This window comes from Melospiza georgiana, chromosome 1, assembly GCF_028018845.1.
Source record: "Melospiza georgiana isolate bMelGeo1 chromosome 1, bMelGeo1.pri, whole genome shotgun sequence".
NCBI classification, from domain to species: domain Eukaryota; kingdom Metazoa; phylum Chordata; class Aves; order Passeriformes; family Passerellidae; genus Melospiza; species Melospiza georgiana.
The window spans coordinates 62,568,486-62,584,086 of NC_080430.1; the positions used below are offsets into that span (position 1 = coordinate 62,568,486).

Consider the following 15,601-nt stretch of genomic DNA (forward strand, 5'->3'; position numbering starts at 1 on the left):
TCTGTAGACACATATGTGTGTTTTGCCTCCTTCACAAAGGCAAGGCATTATTTTTATTTTAAATAAAATTGCACAGAATTCTAAAGGTCATACTCCAAAATTAAGACATCTCAACTTACCTTCCTAGGAATTGTCTCTCAAGGATGTTGTTCTAAATACATCAAAAAAGGCAAGATGAACAGTAGTTTGATTTACAATGCATTCTGGTATCTATTTTGAGGACTTGCCCAAATAGCAGAACACTTTAAAAAAGAAGTTAAATCTGAACTTAGTGAAAGAAGTGATTGGCTACAACTGGGATTGCGGTACTTATGTTACAAATCTGTTAACCGTGGTATGAGGCAAAACAAGCAGCGTGCTTTTAAGAGCAGAATATTTCTCTTCAAATCAAAATTGACAAAATCAGTTCTGTAGCAATTTCATTCTGAGCATACAGTCTCCACTGGCTTTTTGCTATGTATGACATCCACGTAATTTTATTGCACTTGACTGCATTTTGATTACTTGAATTGTAAGAAAAACTTTAAACATTTGCATATGTCTACAGATAAAAGGCAGTCCTGTAGAAGACGTCTTTTGCTCTACATTTTTTATTGTGCTTTGAGTCAGTTATGTACAGGTAAAGAGTCAAAAGGAGTTCACAGAAGCCTCCCTGCAAAAAAGCTTATGAAAAAGCTTCCCTAACAGTTGCACCAATATCAGTTCTGGCCTAAAAAAATTACAGCTCATTTGAAAATATCAGCATCTATCTCCCTTCACACACTGAGATTCCTGGGGTTTATCTGCAAGGTATGTAATTGTTTTTTTTCTTTTCATTGGACTGCTCAGTTGGGTGATTTTTTATTACTTTACCTGCTAAGCTTAAAGGCTGCAAAAAAATCAGCTAAAAAACTCAAAAGCATTACAAGCCCCATTATCCTTCTCACCTTCTCATGCCATTAGTATCTGTACTTAAAGTCACGTACAGAAGAACTGTTGGAAAGTAACCACATCCAACTGACTTGAAGCAAACCAGAATCACAGGCCTGGACAACTTTAATTTAAGAACCTTTTTATTTCCATCTTTGACTCATTAGTCCTGAGAAGAATATTCACAGCTACAGCTACTGTCTTTTCAACCCTGCCAGTACAATGATTTACATGGTAGCATCTAAGGAGCAGCTCACTGTGTTTACAGATAGATTAAAAAATCCCAAAGAAGAAATGGACAGAGTGTGACATGATTTAGACACATTTCATGCTTCCTCTACAACCTGAGAGAAACCAGTGGAGAACTACACCCTTAAAGAGAAGTCCTAAGAACAACAGAAATAGTTGCCATAAGACTTTTACTCCTTCCTGCAGCCTATCACAGGACAACAGGCTTCCACACCTTTAACTAACCTGGCTACTTACTGTGGCGCAGGCTAGTCCATGCTTTGTCTTGGAGGGAAGAGAGAAAGCACATCCTACCTTAAGAAAAACAAACAACCCATCCGATGATTTTTACCAGAATTTGAATTATGACAAGACACGGAGGTGTTAAACTGCAGCTGTACCAATGTGTGTTGAAACAGTATCAGATGGAAAACTCAAGTGGGCATTATCCATAGGCCCACTTGTCCTGTTCCTAGAACTGCTGTTTGGAGCCTAAATTAATTGTTAAGGAACATACAAGATTAGCAGCTACATTTCAAAGCCTTTTATTGCTCCTTTTTTCTCATTGCCTCCGATCTAGAAGTCATGCTTCATGAGAGATGCAGGTATGCTTTTTGCTTTGGAAAACCTGTTCTCTGCAATTAAATAGGGTCTTAAAAATCCATTCAGGAAGTCACTCTTGGAATGGATTTTTTTTTGAAGTCAGATTCCTAAATCTGCAGTTCAGAACCAGAATTATTGATAAATTCTGACTGCTTCCTTCTTTAAGCCAAAAATTCTGTTCTCTGTAATAAAGGCCATTAAGCAAAGCAGTATTTGACAGAAACACTACAAATGAGAATGCCCAAAAAGTAAGTACATGTATGTGATACAGAAAACTAAAGGCACATACATGGGGTGGAGGTGAAACTACTATAGAAAGCATTTTGCTATTTGCCCTCATGTTTCTCTCCTTATGTGCATGAGCATTAAAAATTTCGTTGTAGGGTTTTGGCACAAAATATATATTAAATTAGCAAGTTTAGAAATTCTTGCAGTTTTCAGTAAGGAAGAGCAAATACAAGGAAAGAGTCCAAAGTCCACCCTGTAACAACGGAAGTCTCTTCATTCCTGCTGTTCCTACTGGTTTGTTAATGTGCTTCTGCTCAGCCCAAATGTTTCTCCTTTAAGACTGGTCTTTATGTCCACTCTTCCAGCTGCTGGTTGGGATTTTTTCAAAGCTGCAGGAACCTAGGCAAGAAACAAAATAGCCTGGTTACGTGAGAAGCTGCTCTACATGTGGCAGAAGGAAGTAAGGCTCCACAGATGCTTGAACCCTGATTTTACTCCCCTTATTTTCAGAGCAGTGTCTTTGGCTTCTCCCTCCCTAATACCTCCCAATATCTTTCTCCAAGTCAGTCAGTATGAGCTGGACTTAGTTTTGAACTACACTTATTCTAGTAAATTGTAGCCATAGCAACAATCCACAACTACTGCCAACTGATTCTTAGTAGCAAAGGAGAAGAAGGAAGGAGAATTTATCTGAGCCTCCCTGTGTCATTTGTAGCAACTTAAGTTTTGACTTTACTGATATGCAGAGATGTGATAGACAACACAGTTCCACAAGTCCTGGAGAGTGCAGTCAATAGGGAAAATGACCCATACATGCTAATCTGAGCATGGTCTCTTTGGAAATCTTCCTACAGCTCTGTACCCTCAATGACAAAGATAATTGGTGTATATGTAAGAAACTATTACAAACTTCAGACTGAGAGTCAGGCATTACAACCACGGCATCATTCTCCAGAGTGATGTTACAGCTAGTGCTCATCTTCATCATATACATCATCATGTAAATATACATCTTCATGTATATTTAGCTCTCCTTACTCTTTTACAAGTCAGGAACTATGGATCCAGAGTTAGTATGTGGGTAGAAGGACAAGGACTGCTTCTACCATTAGTCCCAGCTCTCCTTGGGCTTCCAGGTGAAAGCAAATACAACACTTCTCATGGAACAGCTTGCAGCTTCACTTCTGGCCAGTGCTGGGGCTCCCCATCTCCTCCAGTCCAGCTATGGAGCACCTTCTCTGTCATGGAGCAGACCCTGAGCTGAATTTTGCCATGCTTTGTGGCCTATCCATCTAAGCCATCTTATCTTCTGCCTTAGGAATGAAGTGTAGAAGCAGAGTGCAGGCAGGAGCCCCAGGCAGCCATACGTACGTGAGGAGGTAGCGGAGGATCCAGGTGCCGCCCAAGGAAGGAAAGTAAGCGCCGCCAGATCAGACCACTTCCCAGAAACATAATCCCTGTCACCAACCAAAATATCCTGGGGTCCTACCAAGACAACACTCCCATTAGTCATCCAATTATCTCTCCAGAAAAAGGATTATCCAAAGATAATCTCTCACTCCCCACCAGTATTTCTTCCTTTATAAGAGGAAGTAGTAAACTCTTCACCATCAACAGCCAAATCCTTCCTTGGAAAAAGGGCTGTTTCACAGCAAAGCATTTTATTTAGGATCACTGTACTGTATTCTGTTACTGTTCCATGCAGTTTTCCTTCCTTCATTGGGAAGTCTGAAAATTCAATCCTTATATTTAACTGATTTGAAAAGGACGAAGTCTTTGCTTTGTTTGTTTGTTTGTTTTAAAGGTGATAAGTGCAGTTTTAAAGTTGTACCCCCCCAGCTGGTATAAGCAATTACTGACAGTAGAGTACTCCCTCTGATGTGCTGGAAATGCCCTGGTTGCTTGACAGATACCCTTGTGTCTGGAAGACAAAGCTGCTCTTGTCAGAATAGATGATCATTAACAAAACTTTAATACTACTTTATAATGAACTACTTATACAACCAAAAATGTGTCTTCCCATTTCTTTTCCATGGACATGACACAGAAAAAAGGCTGCAATACAATACTGTGCAGTTTGCCTTGCAGTAATTTGCTTACAAAAGAAGTGACTGTATGAACACATGAATCACTGGAGCTTTGTCTATGGAAAGAATGAAGTTGTACCAAATATGAAATAAGCTCTAAGAGCAGGACACGCATTTATGATAAACACAGGACTTGTTCCTTACCTCTTCAAGGGATGACTCCAAGTTCATACCAAATGCAACTCCTATGAGTCCAAAGAGAGAGACAGAGAAAGTCCCCATGGTCAGCTGCAAGTTCAGCCTCATCATCACATTACGGTGGCTAAAGAAGGGAGAAACATCTGTAAGGGGAACCCAAAAATTTATTTGCTGCCTAAATTCTTGAATTCCATATAAAATGCACTAAAAACAAATAGTGAAAGAGAGGAAGTCATGCTGAAATTATGTAACTCAGTTGCAAAGATCATGAAACAACAGTACAAAGAAACTATTATTTTGACATTGCTACATTTGGACACCTCTACAGGCAGCAGGTTCTGCTTAACCATCATCAGACTTTCCAGTATTGCTCACTTCTCAGAAGTGTATATACAGAGTAACAGTAAATTTCTGCTGAGATTTGTAACTTCTCACCACCACCTGGCTGCAATTTCTATGTCTGTATTCACAACGGTGACAAATTAATTTGCAAGGTAACAAAAATTTTTTGTTACCTTGCAAATGAATACATTTTACAAAAAATGGAGTTGCTTAATGCTGCAGACTACAAACTTCAGTCCTTTTGGGTGAATTTCATATTCAAGTCTTCCACAAAAAGATTTTTGTGGTTTCCTGATACAGCATCCAAAAAGTGTTTCTACAGGTAACTCCTCAGTGTAAAGGAGAAAGAATATTAAACACTGACCTCAGAGGGGCATGTTCGTGCAAATGCAAACTACAACTCTTTTTCAGTAAGAAATCTGACTAAAAGTGAAAAATGTAGCATACAGAGAAAGAGTAGTTAGATTACTAGTTAGTAATCTTTTCTGAACAGAATTTTAATATGCTTCTCAATTTGCAGATATTTCCTGTATTGGACAGCTCCCCTGAAAGGTCTAGGAGAAGCTGAGTTTTGCTGCTAGAGAAGACTGATGCCTAGCTACAGAGTTACATACTAATTCCACTCAGTAATTAGGCTGTCTTCTTGCTTTGTTTTATCCAGTTAATGACTAGAAAAGTGCAATACAGCTGCTGTGACTACAAGTCCATTCAACCCTCACTAAGACAGAATTCTCCAACTTTCCTTGTAGTAAAATTTGAGAAAGTCTAGCCCAAGAAAGTCTAAATTCCAAATTTTGGTAATCTAACAGATGGTAGCTAACCTGTCCAGGTTGATAAAGATGATGCTTTCTGAGTCGTCAATCAGTACTCTGAGTTCACGAGCTTCATTTAAAAGATCTTCTGCTTGTCTGTAATAATTCTCCAACAGCAGCTCCATTTCCTCTGCATGGTCAATCCCAGATGTACTCTCCTCACTGTGAGCAACAATTTAAATTTTCCTGGTTATATGTACATATATGTATATACATTCATATGTTAACATTTAACGTGCTCAAAGTATGCACACCACCAAAAATTTTAATTTTTTGGATATTAAAAAGTTAAAGAGTTATAAAAATTTTATATATTACTAAATTTATATATTATTAAATATATATATATTACTCAAGTTATTATAAACTTGAGTATATTAACTTTTTGGTGCCCTCAAGTGGTGAGAGCTGGTAACAGTGCAGTCAAAAATTCTCCAACTATAAAACAACACAAAGCCAATTTACACAGTGATGGAGATGGTTTAGCTTATATTAAAATGGTTTAGTAGTAAAGTATTTGAGCTGTCCACAGTAATTGCTGCAAAGCATTCTTCAGTCCTGAAGCAGCCAAGGAGTGACTATCTTAATGAAAGATGCTCCTCTCTTAAGTGAATTTTGAAAGACTTTCATCTAACTTCAGAGTGCTGCTGCTGGAGCAGCAGCCTTCCTCTGAAATACATGTTTCTGGCATTGTGTAGATGAAACTGAGACATCTGAGGTCCACAAGAGCTTGGAAACTAAGCAGCAAAGCCAGGAAGATTGTTCATATTTTTTTGTTTTGTGGTATGATCTCATTTCTCTAGAGAGACTGAAGTTTTTAATGAATCTCCTCTTGGCACTACTGACTGCTAAAGGAACATCTCTGAAATGGTTTTCCATAAAAATCAGTGCTACATCTTACAAATCAACTAATGTAAGCTCCCTGAGGACCTATAACAGAGCACCTAGTTTTTCTCTTTCTGGGGCAGAAACTGAGTTAGCCAACCTGATTTGAAAGCCCTCCAAACCTTGAGGTTTTCACTGCACTGCATGGAGATGAGAGGAGCTGCAGACTTGAAAGTCTTAGAGGACTATCTGCAGTATTACAGATTCAGCTCAAGGTCATTCTTGATGAGCATCTTTGCATTTACATCAGCTCCTCTGGGGATATACAAAATAAAGACAGCCACAGAGACATGAAAATAACTGCCACTGGATATGCTTTCATTAACTAGTTTCCATCTGTCTCATGACTCTTCCACATTCTGGCAATCCCTCACACAAAGTCAAGTCTGCCTCATCTCTCTGAGCTAAGTTCACCATTCTGCTGCAGATCTCTGATGGCACCTACTGCCTAACTGCGCTCCTCCACATCCTTTCAGGATGAACTCAAATTTGAGTTCACCAAATACCACCCATCAGTTGTATCAATCCTGGATCCAAAAAGAGCGGTTCACACATGGCCAATGTGCCTCCAAATGTGTTATCATGGCTTGTGTTTGCTGGTGTGCCTTGTGCATCCTGCAGCACAGCTCTTCACACAACCCCCTACTACCTCTCCTACCCTTGTGCACTGGTGTCTGAAAGAAGGGATGCCTGTGTGTTTCTCTTGACACAAGCATAAGGTGTCATTGGGATCTTTCCTAGATCCCCTACACACTGTCTAAGATGAGGCAACAAAGGCTTTGCCAGCAGACTGTATTGAATCTAAAGGAAGGCTGTGAGCAAAACCAGAAAGAGACCAGCTGCTGACTCAGGAGCAGCTAGAATTTACAGCTACTTCTGATACTGTTCCAGAAGATGCCTTAGAAATGCAAACCATGTCCCACTTCTGGAACAGAGTTTCCAGAACTGCACATTTAGATTAAGCTCTGCAGGGCAAGTCTTCAAACCCACACACCATGTGAACAGGATTACAACATACAGGCACTGCAGTCAGGCAAAAGTATCATTCAGCCACTTCACAAAGCACCCTGGAAGGTAACTTCTGTTGTCTGCTTATATATAAAATACATCTCTATGCCCGAGATTGAAATACAATTCAGCCCAAAATATATGTGGAAATTGTATACATTATTTTTATCTTTTTTAGTTTTTATTAAAGTGACCAGTGCTGCTGTTGCTGTGTGCTGTCCTGCACCAGAACCCCAGGGTGCAATAGGATTGTTTCTGCACTTACGTCTCCTAGAATGCTGTCCTTCAGGTCACCAAGGTTACTCTAAGGCCTCCTTCTTTCAGGTTCTGCTGGTGAGCAAAAAAGCTAGGAGCAAGGTGTTCAGAACACTTCTAGTAAAGGAAGTGTGGAGTCTGACCTAATCAAAACAAGCTTTAAAACCTGCCATATTTTGGTAAAAGTGAAGAAAATGCTCCCAGCATGTGTTGATTTATATTGAAAAATAACATTTGCTTTTTCTGCCATCGGGCTCCAGTCCCATCACATACTAGATGATCCAGCCTGCTATGTCAAGAACTATTTGTAACTGTGTAACAATGGAGTTCCTCTCCAAAATGGCAACTACAATAGTTTCTGAAGTAGCAAGCATTGGAGTTAAAAAAAAATAGAAAGACTTTTTCTTTCTGGCTTTTAGCAGTAAACATCCAGTTTAGTGTTCAAGTTTTCCTCAACCAAAATCCACTGTTTAAAAAAAAATGTATGTGGTTTCAAACGATACATACAATACTTGTGGATCAGTCCATTTAGACAGACAGAGTTCTTCTATTACTTCTTCTTCGTCTAAGATCTCCAGAATCGTTTCTTTGAAGACTTTAACATCTGTTTCCAGTTCTGACAAGCTGAAAGAACAGGCAAAGGCTTAAATAATACCCCGTGGCACCAGTGCCCAAAGGTAATCTCTACATGAGTTTGCCAGCCAGCACCCTCACCAGACAGAGTAGCCAGGGAAGACTTCCTTGCAGGGCTGTAAGAGCTCCTTCAAAACATGCTCTACAAGCCACACACTTAGCTGTGGCAGTGATCTGTCTGGGACCAGTGAGGTACAGACACACATTAAAGGCATCCAGATGTGTTTCTGGATGTATTTGTAAACCAAAAAAACAAGCACTCTTTGAGCACATAGCAAGCATATGTTTGCCCTATCACATGAGAGAGGCCAATACATGAAGGTAGCACTGTACAAGTAACTTCAAAACACAGATGTACACAGATTTACAAAGGTTTACATTAAAGGGAAGGTTTTTTAGGGTTTACATTTTCACACTGTTTGATTCTCTTAGGTATTATTTTGTTTTGTCAAACGCTATTTAAGAAGCATGACACTATTTCTGACTCTTCAGAATTTCTTTCCCTTTCCCACCATATCACAGGTAATTAATATACTGACTTTTACATTTCCAAACAAGATGCGCAATCCAGCATTACAGTAATTTAGGAAATTATTATCAGATACCATTTTTCTAACACTTTAATGCATGCCATTTTCTATGGTCATCTTCTAGTGCCTTCACAGCTTATTCTTAGTTACCTCTTGCCATTTTGCAGAAGAACATGTAGTTTACTCCTATCCACGGATAAAAGCTTGGGATCCACTAGGGCTTCCAGTGTCTCAAGGATCTGAGGCTGCAAAGTGTTAAGTCTTCCCTGCAGTTTGCTGATCTAGATAACAACATGATCCTTCATAAGAATTAAAATAATTCATTTAGAATGATTTGGGCAACTGACTCCTGTCTCTCAACACAGAATTCACAGTAATAGGTATTTAATACAACCTGCTTTCCAGTGCCTGGGAAATACTTCCTATATGGATACCCCATAAACACAAAGCCAGTGCACAATACAGTATTTCATAGAAAGTGAACTGAAACCCAGTGACAACCACACCAATAAGGCTAATAAAGCTAAAACACTATTGTCTATAAATGTTATATTACAATTAGCAAGCACAGACGATAGCTAGATATCTCATCTAACTCCTGCTTAAGAGGCCAAAACCTCAGCACATTTGTGTGATTTTCATTCCAGCTACAACATGTCTCTAGAAAGGAATTCTGACTTGTTTTTTCATTTTCCAAATGATGGTGAAGCCATCATATCCAAATAGCATTTATTGGAAAGGGAAGGAAAACACACATACACACAAAATGATAAGAACTAAGGGGTCAAAACAAAAAAGATAAAGTGAAAATGCAGAATACATTTAAAAATATATACATGTAAATATTAACACAAGACTAAAGTCATACTGCCCTTTCTGTGTAGCAAGAACTTCCTAAATATTTTTACAAAATGAGATAGCTCACCCAGTACTGCAGAATTGCTTCTATGGCTCGGAATTCAAAGGGCAGGGAATATGTGACTAGTTGACCTTCCCCAGCCAGCTGAGATGCTAGTTCATTGAGGAGCCAGTGTTCCAGACTTAAATTACGATAATCTAGTATCAGAAGAAACTCTGGTGTTATGACAGCCTTCAAGAACTGAAAAAGACAGTACATGTAAGGAGTCTGAAAAAAAATTCACTGAAGATTTCTCGTAACACTGTAGCACATTTGATGATTTGGGCTTTGATAAAACCAATCTTCAAATGTAATTTCAGGCAGGAAAATAACAAAATCTCATGCTAACTGCAAAGAGGCTCAGACACAGCACTGTGCCAGGGATTGAGAAGAGGCTCTGCACCAGCCTTTACTTCTGTGACAATGTTAGTAATGTTTCTCCAGGGTCCAACAAGGAAAATGGTCACTAATGTGTACAGTTCATTGCTAGGCAGAGCTCCAAAGAAACATTTACTGCTGGACTGCATGTCACAGAAAGCTGCTGTATTCTTGCTGTGCAAGAAAATCATGGTGCAAGGATGAGACAGGGTTTACATTCAGCTATAGGGAAACCATTACCTCCATTCTCATGATGATCCTGTTGTTCCTGGTTGCAATGCTCATCACATGTTGAAATCTTAGATCTCGAGCTTGAAGACCCAACTCCTGGTACAATTCTGTTTTCTTCTTTTCTATCATGAAAATATTTTTAGATGAAAACATTTAGAGGACAAGCATGTATGTTCCAAAATTACATCCTAGTGTGTTAGCAAGTCCCACAACAAAACAACCCAGCTATTCTTAAAGGTTTTCCTCCTATTGATATCTCAATTCAAATTATTTTCTACAACATTTAAAAGACTGTATTTTGAATGGAAAAATTCTAGATATAAGTGAAAAAGTTGGCCATAACAATTAATTTCACATCAGAAACAAGTGACTCCTTTAAGAAAGCACATATAATCCTACATGGACAGACAAGGCAGGAAAAGTAGCATGGTGGTCAGAAAAAAAAAGGCAAAGCAAAAATTACCTTCCTGTGACAGATGGTAATCTATTATTTTCAAAATATTACTTAATATACAAAAACTGTAACAATAGAGATGCTATGAAGGCCCGATGGAAGGCAGCAAAACAGAAGAAATGCTGCAATATCTCAAACATAAACACAGTGAAATATCTAAACCATAATTTTTTTAACCAAGTAGATTTCAATTGGGCTTTTCTGCACTGGACAAGGAAAAAGCTCAAACAAATCCAACCAAAATTCAATGAAAACTTACCAAAATAGGTAGTATTTCCCTCTTTGTCAAACTTCATCTGGAGGAATGGGAAAAAAAAATTGTTTCACAGAAACACTATAAAACAAACAATAAATCAATTTCTAAAATTATTTGCACTTCCCTAGAAGCCAAATGGAAAACACATTATGAAGAGAAAGCCACTTTTATGCTCTCTATTCACAATTAAACAAAATAATTGCATGAATTGACCACGTTTCACTGTGTTTGTGATCAGTGTCATCTGCATGTCCGTGTTCCTACACAAACCTTGCTAAGGTGATTTACAGAGGATCAGACTTAGAGCAGACTATTTCTGTTGGAAAAGACCTACAGTGATCAGAGTCCAGCTGCTTGACCAGTTCAGGGCCGACCAGAAGTTAAAGCCTGATATTAAGGATGCTGTCCAAATGCCACAAATGCTGGCAGGCTTGGGATATTGACCACCTCTCCAGGAAGCCTGTTCCAGAGTCTGGCCGCTCTCTTGGTAAAGAACTGCTTCCTAATGTCCAGTCTAAACCTCCCCTGGCACAGCTTTCAGCTATTCCCATGCATCCCCATCAGTGGATCTCATGGAGAGGAGACCAGCAAGGCATCCCACATCTGGGATTGAAAATTCAGCTATTTTCTCTGTAACATTCTGAAAAATTTACAAATGAAACTTGAAAAGTAAAGATTACCACAGACTGTATGGTTAGGCTTTGTGCCCACATCGAGTATTGCAAAGACATACTATTTAGCTTGTAGCCTGCACCTAAATACTTCTTGTCTTAGCATCTGTCATTCTTATTATTCACTTAATGCTTGTATTTCCTAGTAAAGTTTCTGTTCTCAGAAAGACTGCCATTCTGGATTAATAATGAAGTTTATTCTTTTTCCTCATAAACTGTATAGCTTAATTCAACATTACTGACTTTTAAACTGACTTTCAGTGAATTAAGCCTACCTAAGCATCCATTCCAGTAGAGCTGCAGTGGAGGTTACATAGAACCTTGTTGAAAAGCAGAATGACTGATTTTTGTTATCAACAAGGAGACCACATCTTCTTTCACTGGCACTAATAATGGGATTTTTCACAATATATATATTTAAAAGAAAATAATAATGTGCAAACCAAGCAGCTTGCAAACAGCCTTCAGTCACCTTTAAAAAGACAGCATAGACAGAGCCTGTTTTCCACCAAATTCTATGTTTGCTTAAAATTGCAGCTATCAAGACACAGGACTAATAAGGTATTAGCAAGCCTTGATAAACTTAAGAAGAAAGTTCTGACTGCAGCACTTCCAGTAGTTGACTTGCTTTCACAATTAGAGCCAGAGAACTTCCAGCAGATGCTGGGCCTTAGAAAAGCATTTTCATCAACACTATGTACTCCAGCTGGTCCTCAAATCAGAATAGCTCAAACCAACAATTTAGAACTCAGGGATGTTCTCCGAGACACAAATCCACCTGTTTTTATGACGCCTTAAGATTAAAAAACAACCAAACAAACAACAGAGAAAACAGCACCATCATCCTGCACCGGCCGCCGTAGCTGGCGGAAGTGCCTGCAGGTACTTACCACGGCAAAAACAGGAGACACGCTGGCCAGGGTGGCTTGGGAGCTCTCAGTCGGGGCATGTTGGTACAATTTACCTGCGGGGAGAGAACACAGCTCTACTCCCAGCACACCGCCCTTGGCACGGAGCTGCGCGGCGCCCCGCTCCCAGGCTCCGGCACGCACGGCAGGAAGCGCCGGGCACAACAAGGCCCCGACGATCCCGATCCCGAACCCGACCCCAACCCGCCCGGCCCGGCCCAGCCCGCCCGCCCGCAGCGCAGCCGCCCCCGCCCCCATGTCCCGGGGCCCGACACGGCGCTCACCGGCCCAGCGCAGCCCGCGGGCGCCCAGCGGCACCGCCGCCACGGCCGCGGGCCGGTCCCAGGCGCGGCCCGGCGGCAGCCCCGGGGCGGCCCTCGGGCGGGAGCCGCCGCCCGCCGCGCCCGCCCAGCCGCGGGCCGCGCAGCAACAGCAGCCGCCGCCGCCGCCCAGGGCGCGGGGGAGCAGCGCGGCCCCGCGCAGCATCGACCCCGCTCGGCCCCTCGGCCCGGCACCGCTCCCGGCGCGCAGCCGCGGCGAGGGAGGAGCCCGGGCCGGGACGGCGAGGAGGAGCCCGGCGCGGTGACGGCAGCCCCGGCGCGGCCTGCGAGGAGCGGGATCAGGCTGGGGCCCGGGCGGCTGTGGAGTGGTGGGTCCTGCCAACCCGCTTCTGTATTTCTGAGCGCTCTGAGATAACCCAGTGGCGCCCTGGAAGTTCGTAGCCATTGTTGTGTATGTGAAAAATGCGTATTTTATGATTGGCTTTTCGCAAATATTAAAATTAATATTATATGTGTTGTGTTAGAAAATAATGCTATATTAATTCTCTTAAGTAGTATGTTAAATATAGTTTTAGGTTATAACAAAATGTTAAAATAGAAACTATGCTATGTAAGATATTTTTTTAAAGAAAGGACCGAGATAGCTGCCACAGGATATCTAAATCTTTCAGAGAAAGAGAATTTATTGCTCCATTACCAGGAGAAACGAATTTCTTCCCGCCTTGCTCGGGCAGGACGATGCCGTTAGGGTTAAGAAGAAGAAACTGACGATGACCAGACAGAATCCTGTATTTGAACGGAATTTATGCATCATGTATGAGATGTAGGAATATGCAACAGGCTATTGTTTTTAAGGGTTAATCCTCTGTTAATGTGTGTCCTTTATTGGGCTTATGCTGCCCAGAAAAAGGTACCTGGACGTCCGTAACTCTGTTTCTATTGCCTCATATTGTCCTAATTCAAATTGTCCAAATTATTGTTACTCTAATTGTATTACTATTTTATAACCATTTTATTACTATTAAACTTTTAAAATTTTAAAAACAAGTGATTGGCATTTTTCACATGTATATGCACAGAGCCATGATCCTTCTCACCGCTTCACCCAGGCTGTGTTCAATCCCACTATACATGAAGATTTGTGAGAATGGGAAAAAAAAAAACCCAAGTACCCCATGAAGCTCACGTGAGCTCCTCTAATGACGTAGGTCCAAACTGAAAATCCAATTAAATGGATAACTGTTCCCAAAGACATAAGTGTTCTTAAAATCTCAGCCCCAGCAGTGCTCATAACACCTTGCTGTGTGAGCACACCTTACTGTGGCTGGGGTTTTCCCTGCTGCATTCGGCCTCTTCCAGATGATCTTCTAAAATACAGGTTTTTTTCCCAAGTGAAGTACAGTTTTATCCCCAGCAAATGTCTTGGAATTAAATTTCCTTGCCCTACTTCTGTATCTAAGCTAGAGACAGCCTGGGTGGTTGAGATGCAAAAGTTTCATTAGCAGCACACCAGGTTCCACTGTTGTACATTCATTTGGAACTGCAGCTTTCATGTGCAGAAGTGCAATGCAGGTACTAGGGGTCCTTTGGCTAGTCCTGCTGAAGTGTGTAAATTGGCCTGGAGACAAAGCCTGCATCCAAACCCTGCAGCAGAACACGTTATCAGAGTGTACTTAGAGTACTCATTAATCCTCAGCAGGGCAGTAAAAAAGGAAGTGATTAATGAAATGATCCGTGCAGCATGGCTGCTCCAAGAGGAAGGCACAAATCTAAACACTGGTCGGAATTTTGAAAACAAGGCTGTCACCAAACAGGACAAAAGAAACTTACCCAACACCAATTTGATGTGAATAAGCAGACACTTCTTTTTTTTGGCACTGGGAACACACGGGATTACACCTCCAAACATGTTCCACTTAGTAAACAAAATTCATCCAATTTTTTTTTTTTTTTGCCAAGTCATCGTTACATAAGTTGTTTTATGTACTATGCATAATTCATCTGCTCTTAAATTTAATCTTTACAATAATTGGTTTTGCTAGTTATATAACTTCATTAATATTCCTACTCTAAGACAATCATTGATCATCTCTGCTGAGCTCTACTGAAAGGAATCCTTGACATTCAAATCAAGATGGGAAGGGTATGGGGTTTCCAAGCAGTGTAACTGGTGTGCATGATGGTCTCCACAGTTTCTTGAACAAAACATGAGAAATCCAGTGACTTCTTGGTGAAGTTTCTATGACTGCACATTTTAAATACTCCTAACATTGCTGTACCTTATACTTTGCTTTTTTCTAGCTGTAATAATAACTCTTTTATATGGTTAAATCAATTATATTATCAGAATATTTATAACACTATACTTATAACAACTCTTTTTCTTTCCTGTAGCAGATGACCCATGCATTTGTATGTTTGTGTGTACATACATACATTAACATACATAGATGAGCCTCTGTTCCAAGTGGATTGACATGCACAGAATCTGAAGGATGGTTTACACACACCTTGCATAAGGGTGACCGACCTCACAAGGAAGTAATTCAATGAAAAAGTTTCTCAGTAGTTATGGATAGCATGGATATGTAGACTGAAGCCACCAGATGTTTTCAGTTAAAGGGTAACCACACCTGTCTGCAAATGTTGTCTCTATTCATACTTGAAAAAGCTGAAATCTACTCTAAATGGAATATTTTAGCTCTAGTTTTGGTTCATCTCAGCAGGTGGCAGTATGTGCAACACTAATTTAAACTCTAGGATGTCAGAGATACTTAAAATTTGTAAATAGCAGACAGCACAGAAAATACCTCAGGAAGGCAGGAAAGCATTGCACACTATTGCTGAAAATTAATGGCAGCTTATG

General features: G+C 40.4%; 1 protein-coding gene across 1 annotated transcript; it reads right to left on the reverse strand.

Moving 5' to 3' along the window:
• Nucleotides 1-1,031: 1,031 nt before the first annotated feature.
• Nucleotides 1,032-13,180, reverse strand: MRS2 (magnesium transporter MRS2). Its single transcript, XM_058022012.1, has 11 exons — nt 12,739-13,180; nt 12,437-12,510; nt 10,879-10,915; nt 10,175-10,287; nt 9,584-9,757; nt 8,809-8,939; nt 8,003-8,119; nt 5,357-5,509; nt 4,200-4,317; nt 3,340-3,453; nt 1,032-2,367 (listed from the first exon to the last, which is right to left on the reverse strand). Exons 1-11 carry the CDS (start codon nt 13,178-13,180, stop codon nt 2,257-2,259), a joined length of 1,584 nt encoding a protein of 527 aa, XP_057877995.1. The 3' UTR covers nt 1,032-2,256.
• Between the last annotated feature and the right edge of the window lie 2,421 nt (nt 13,181-15,601).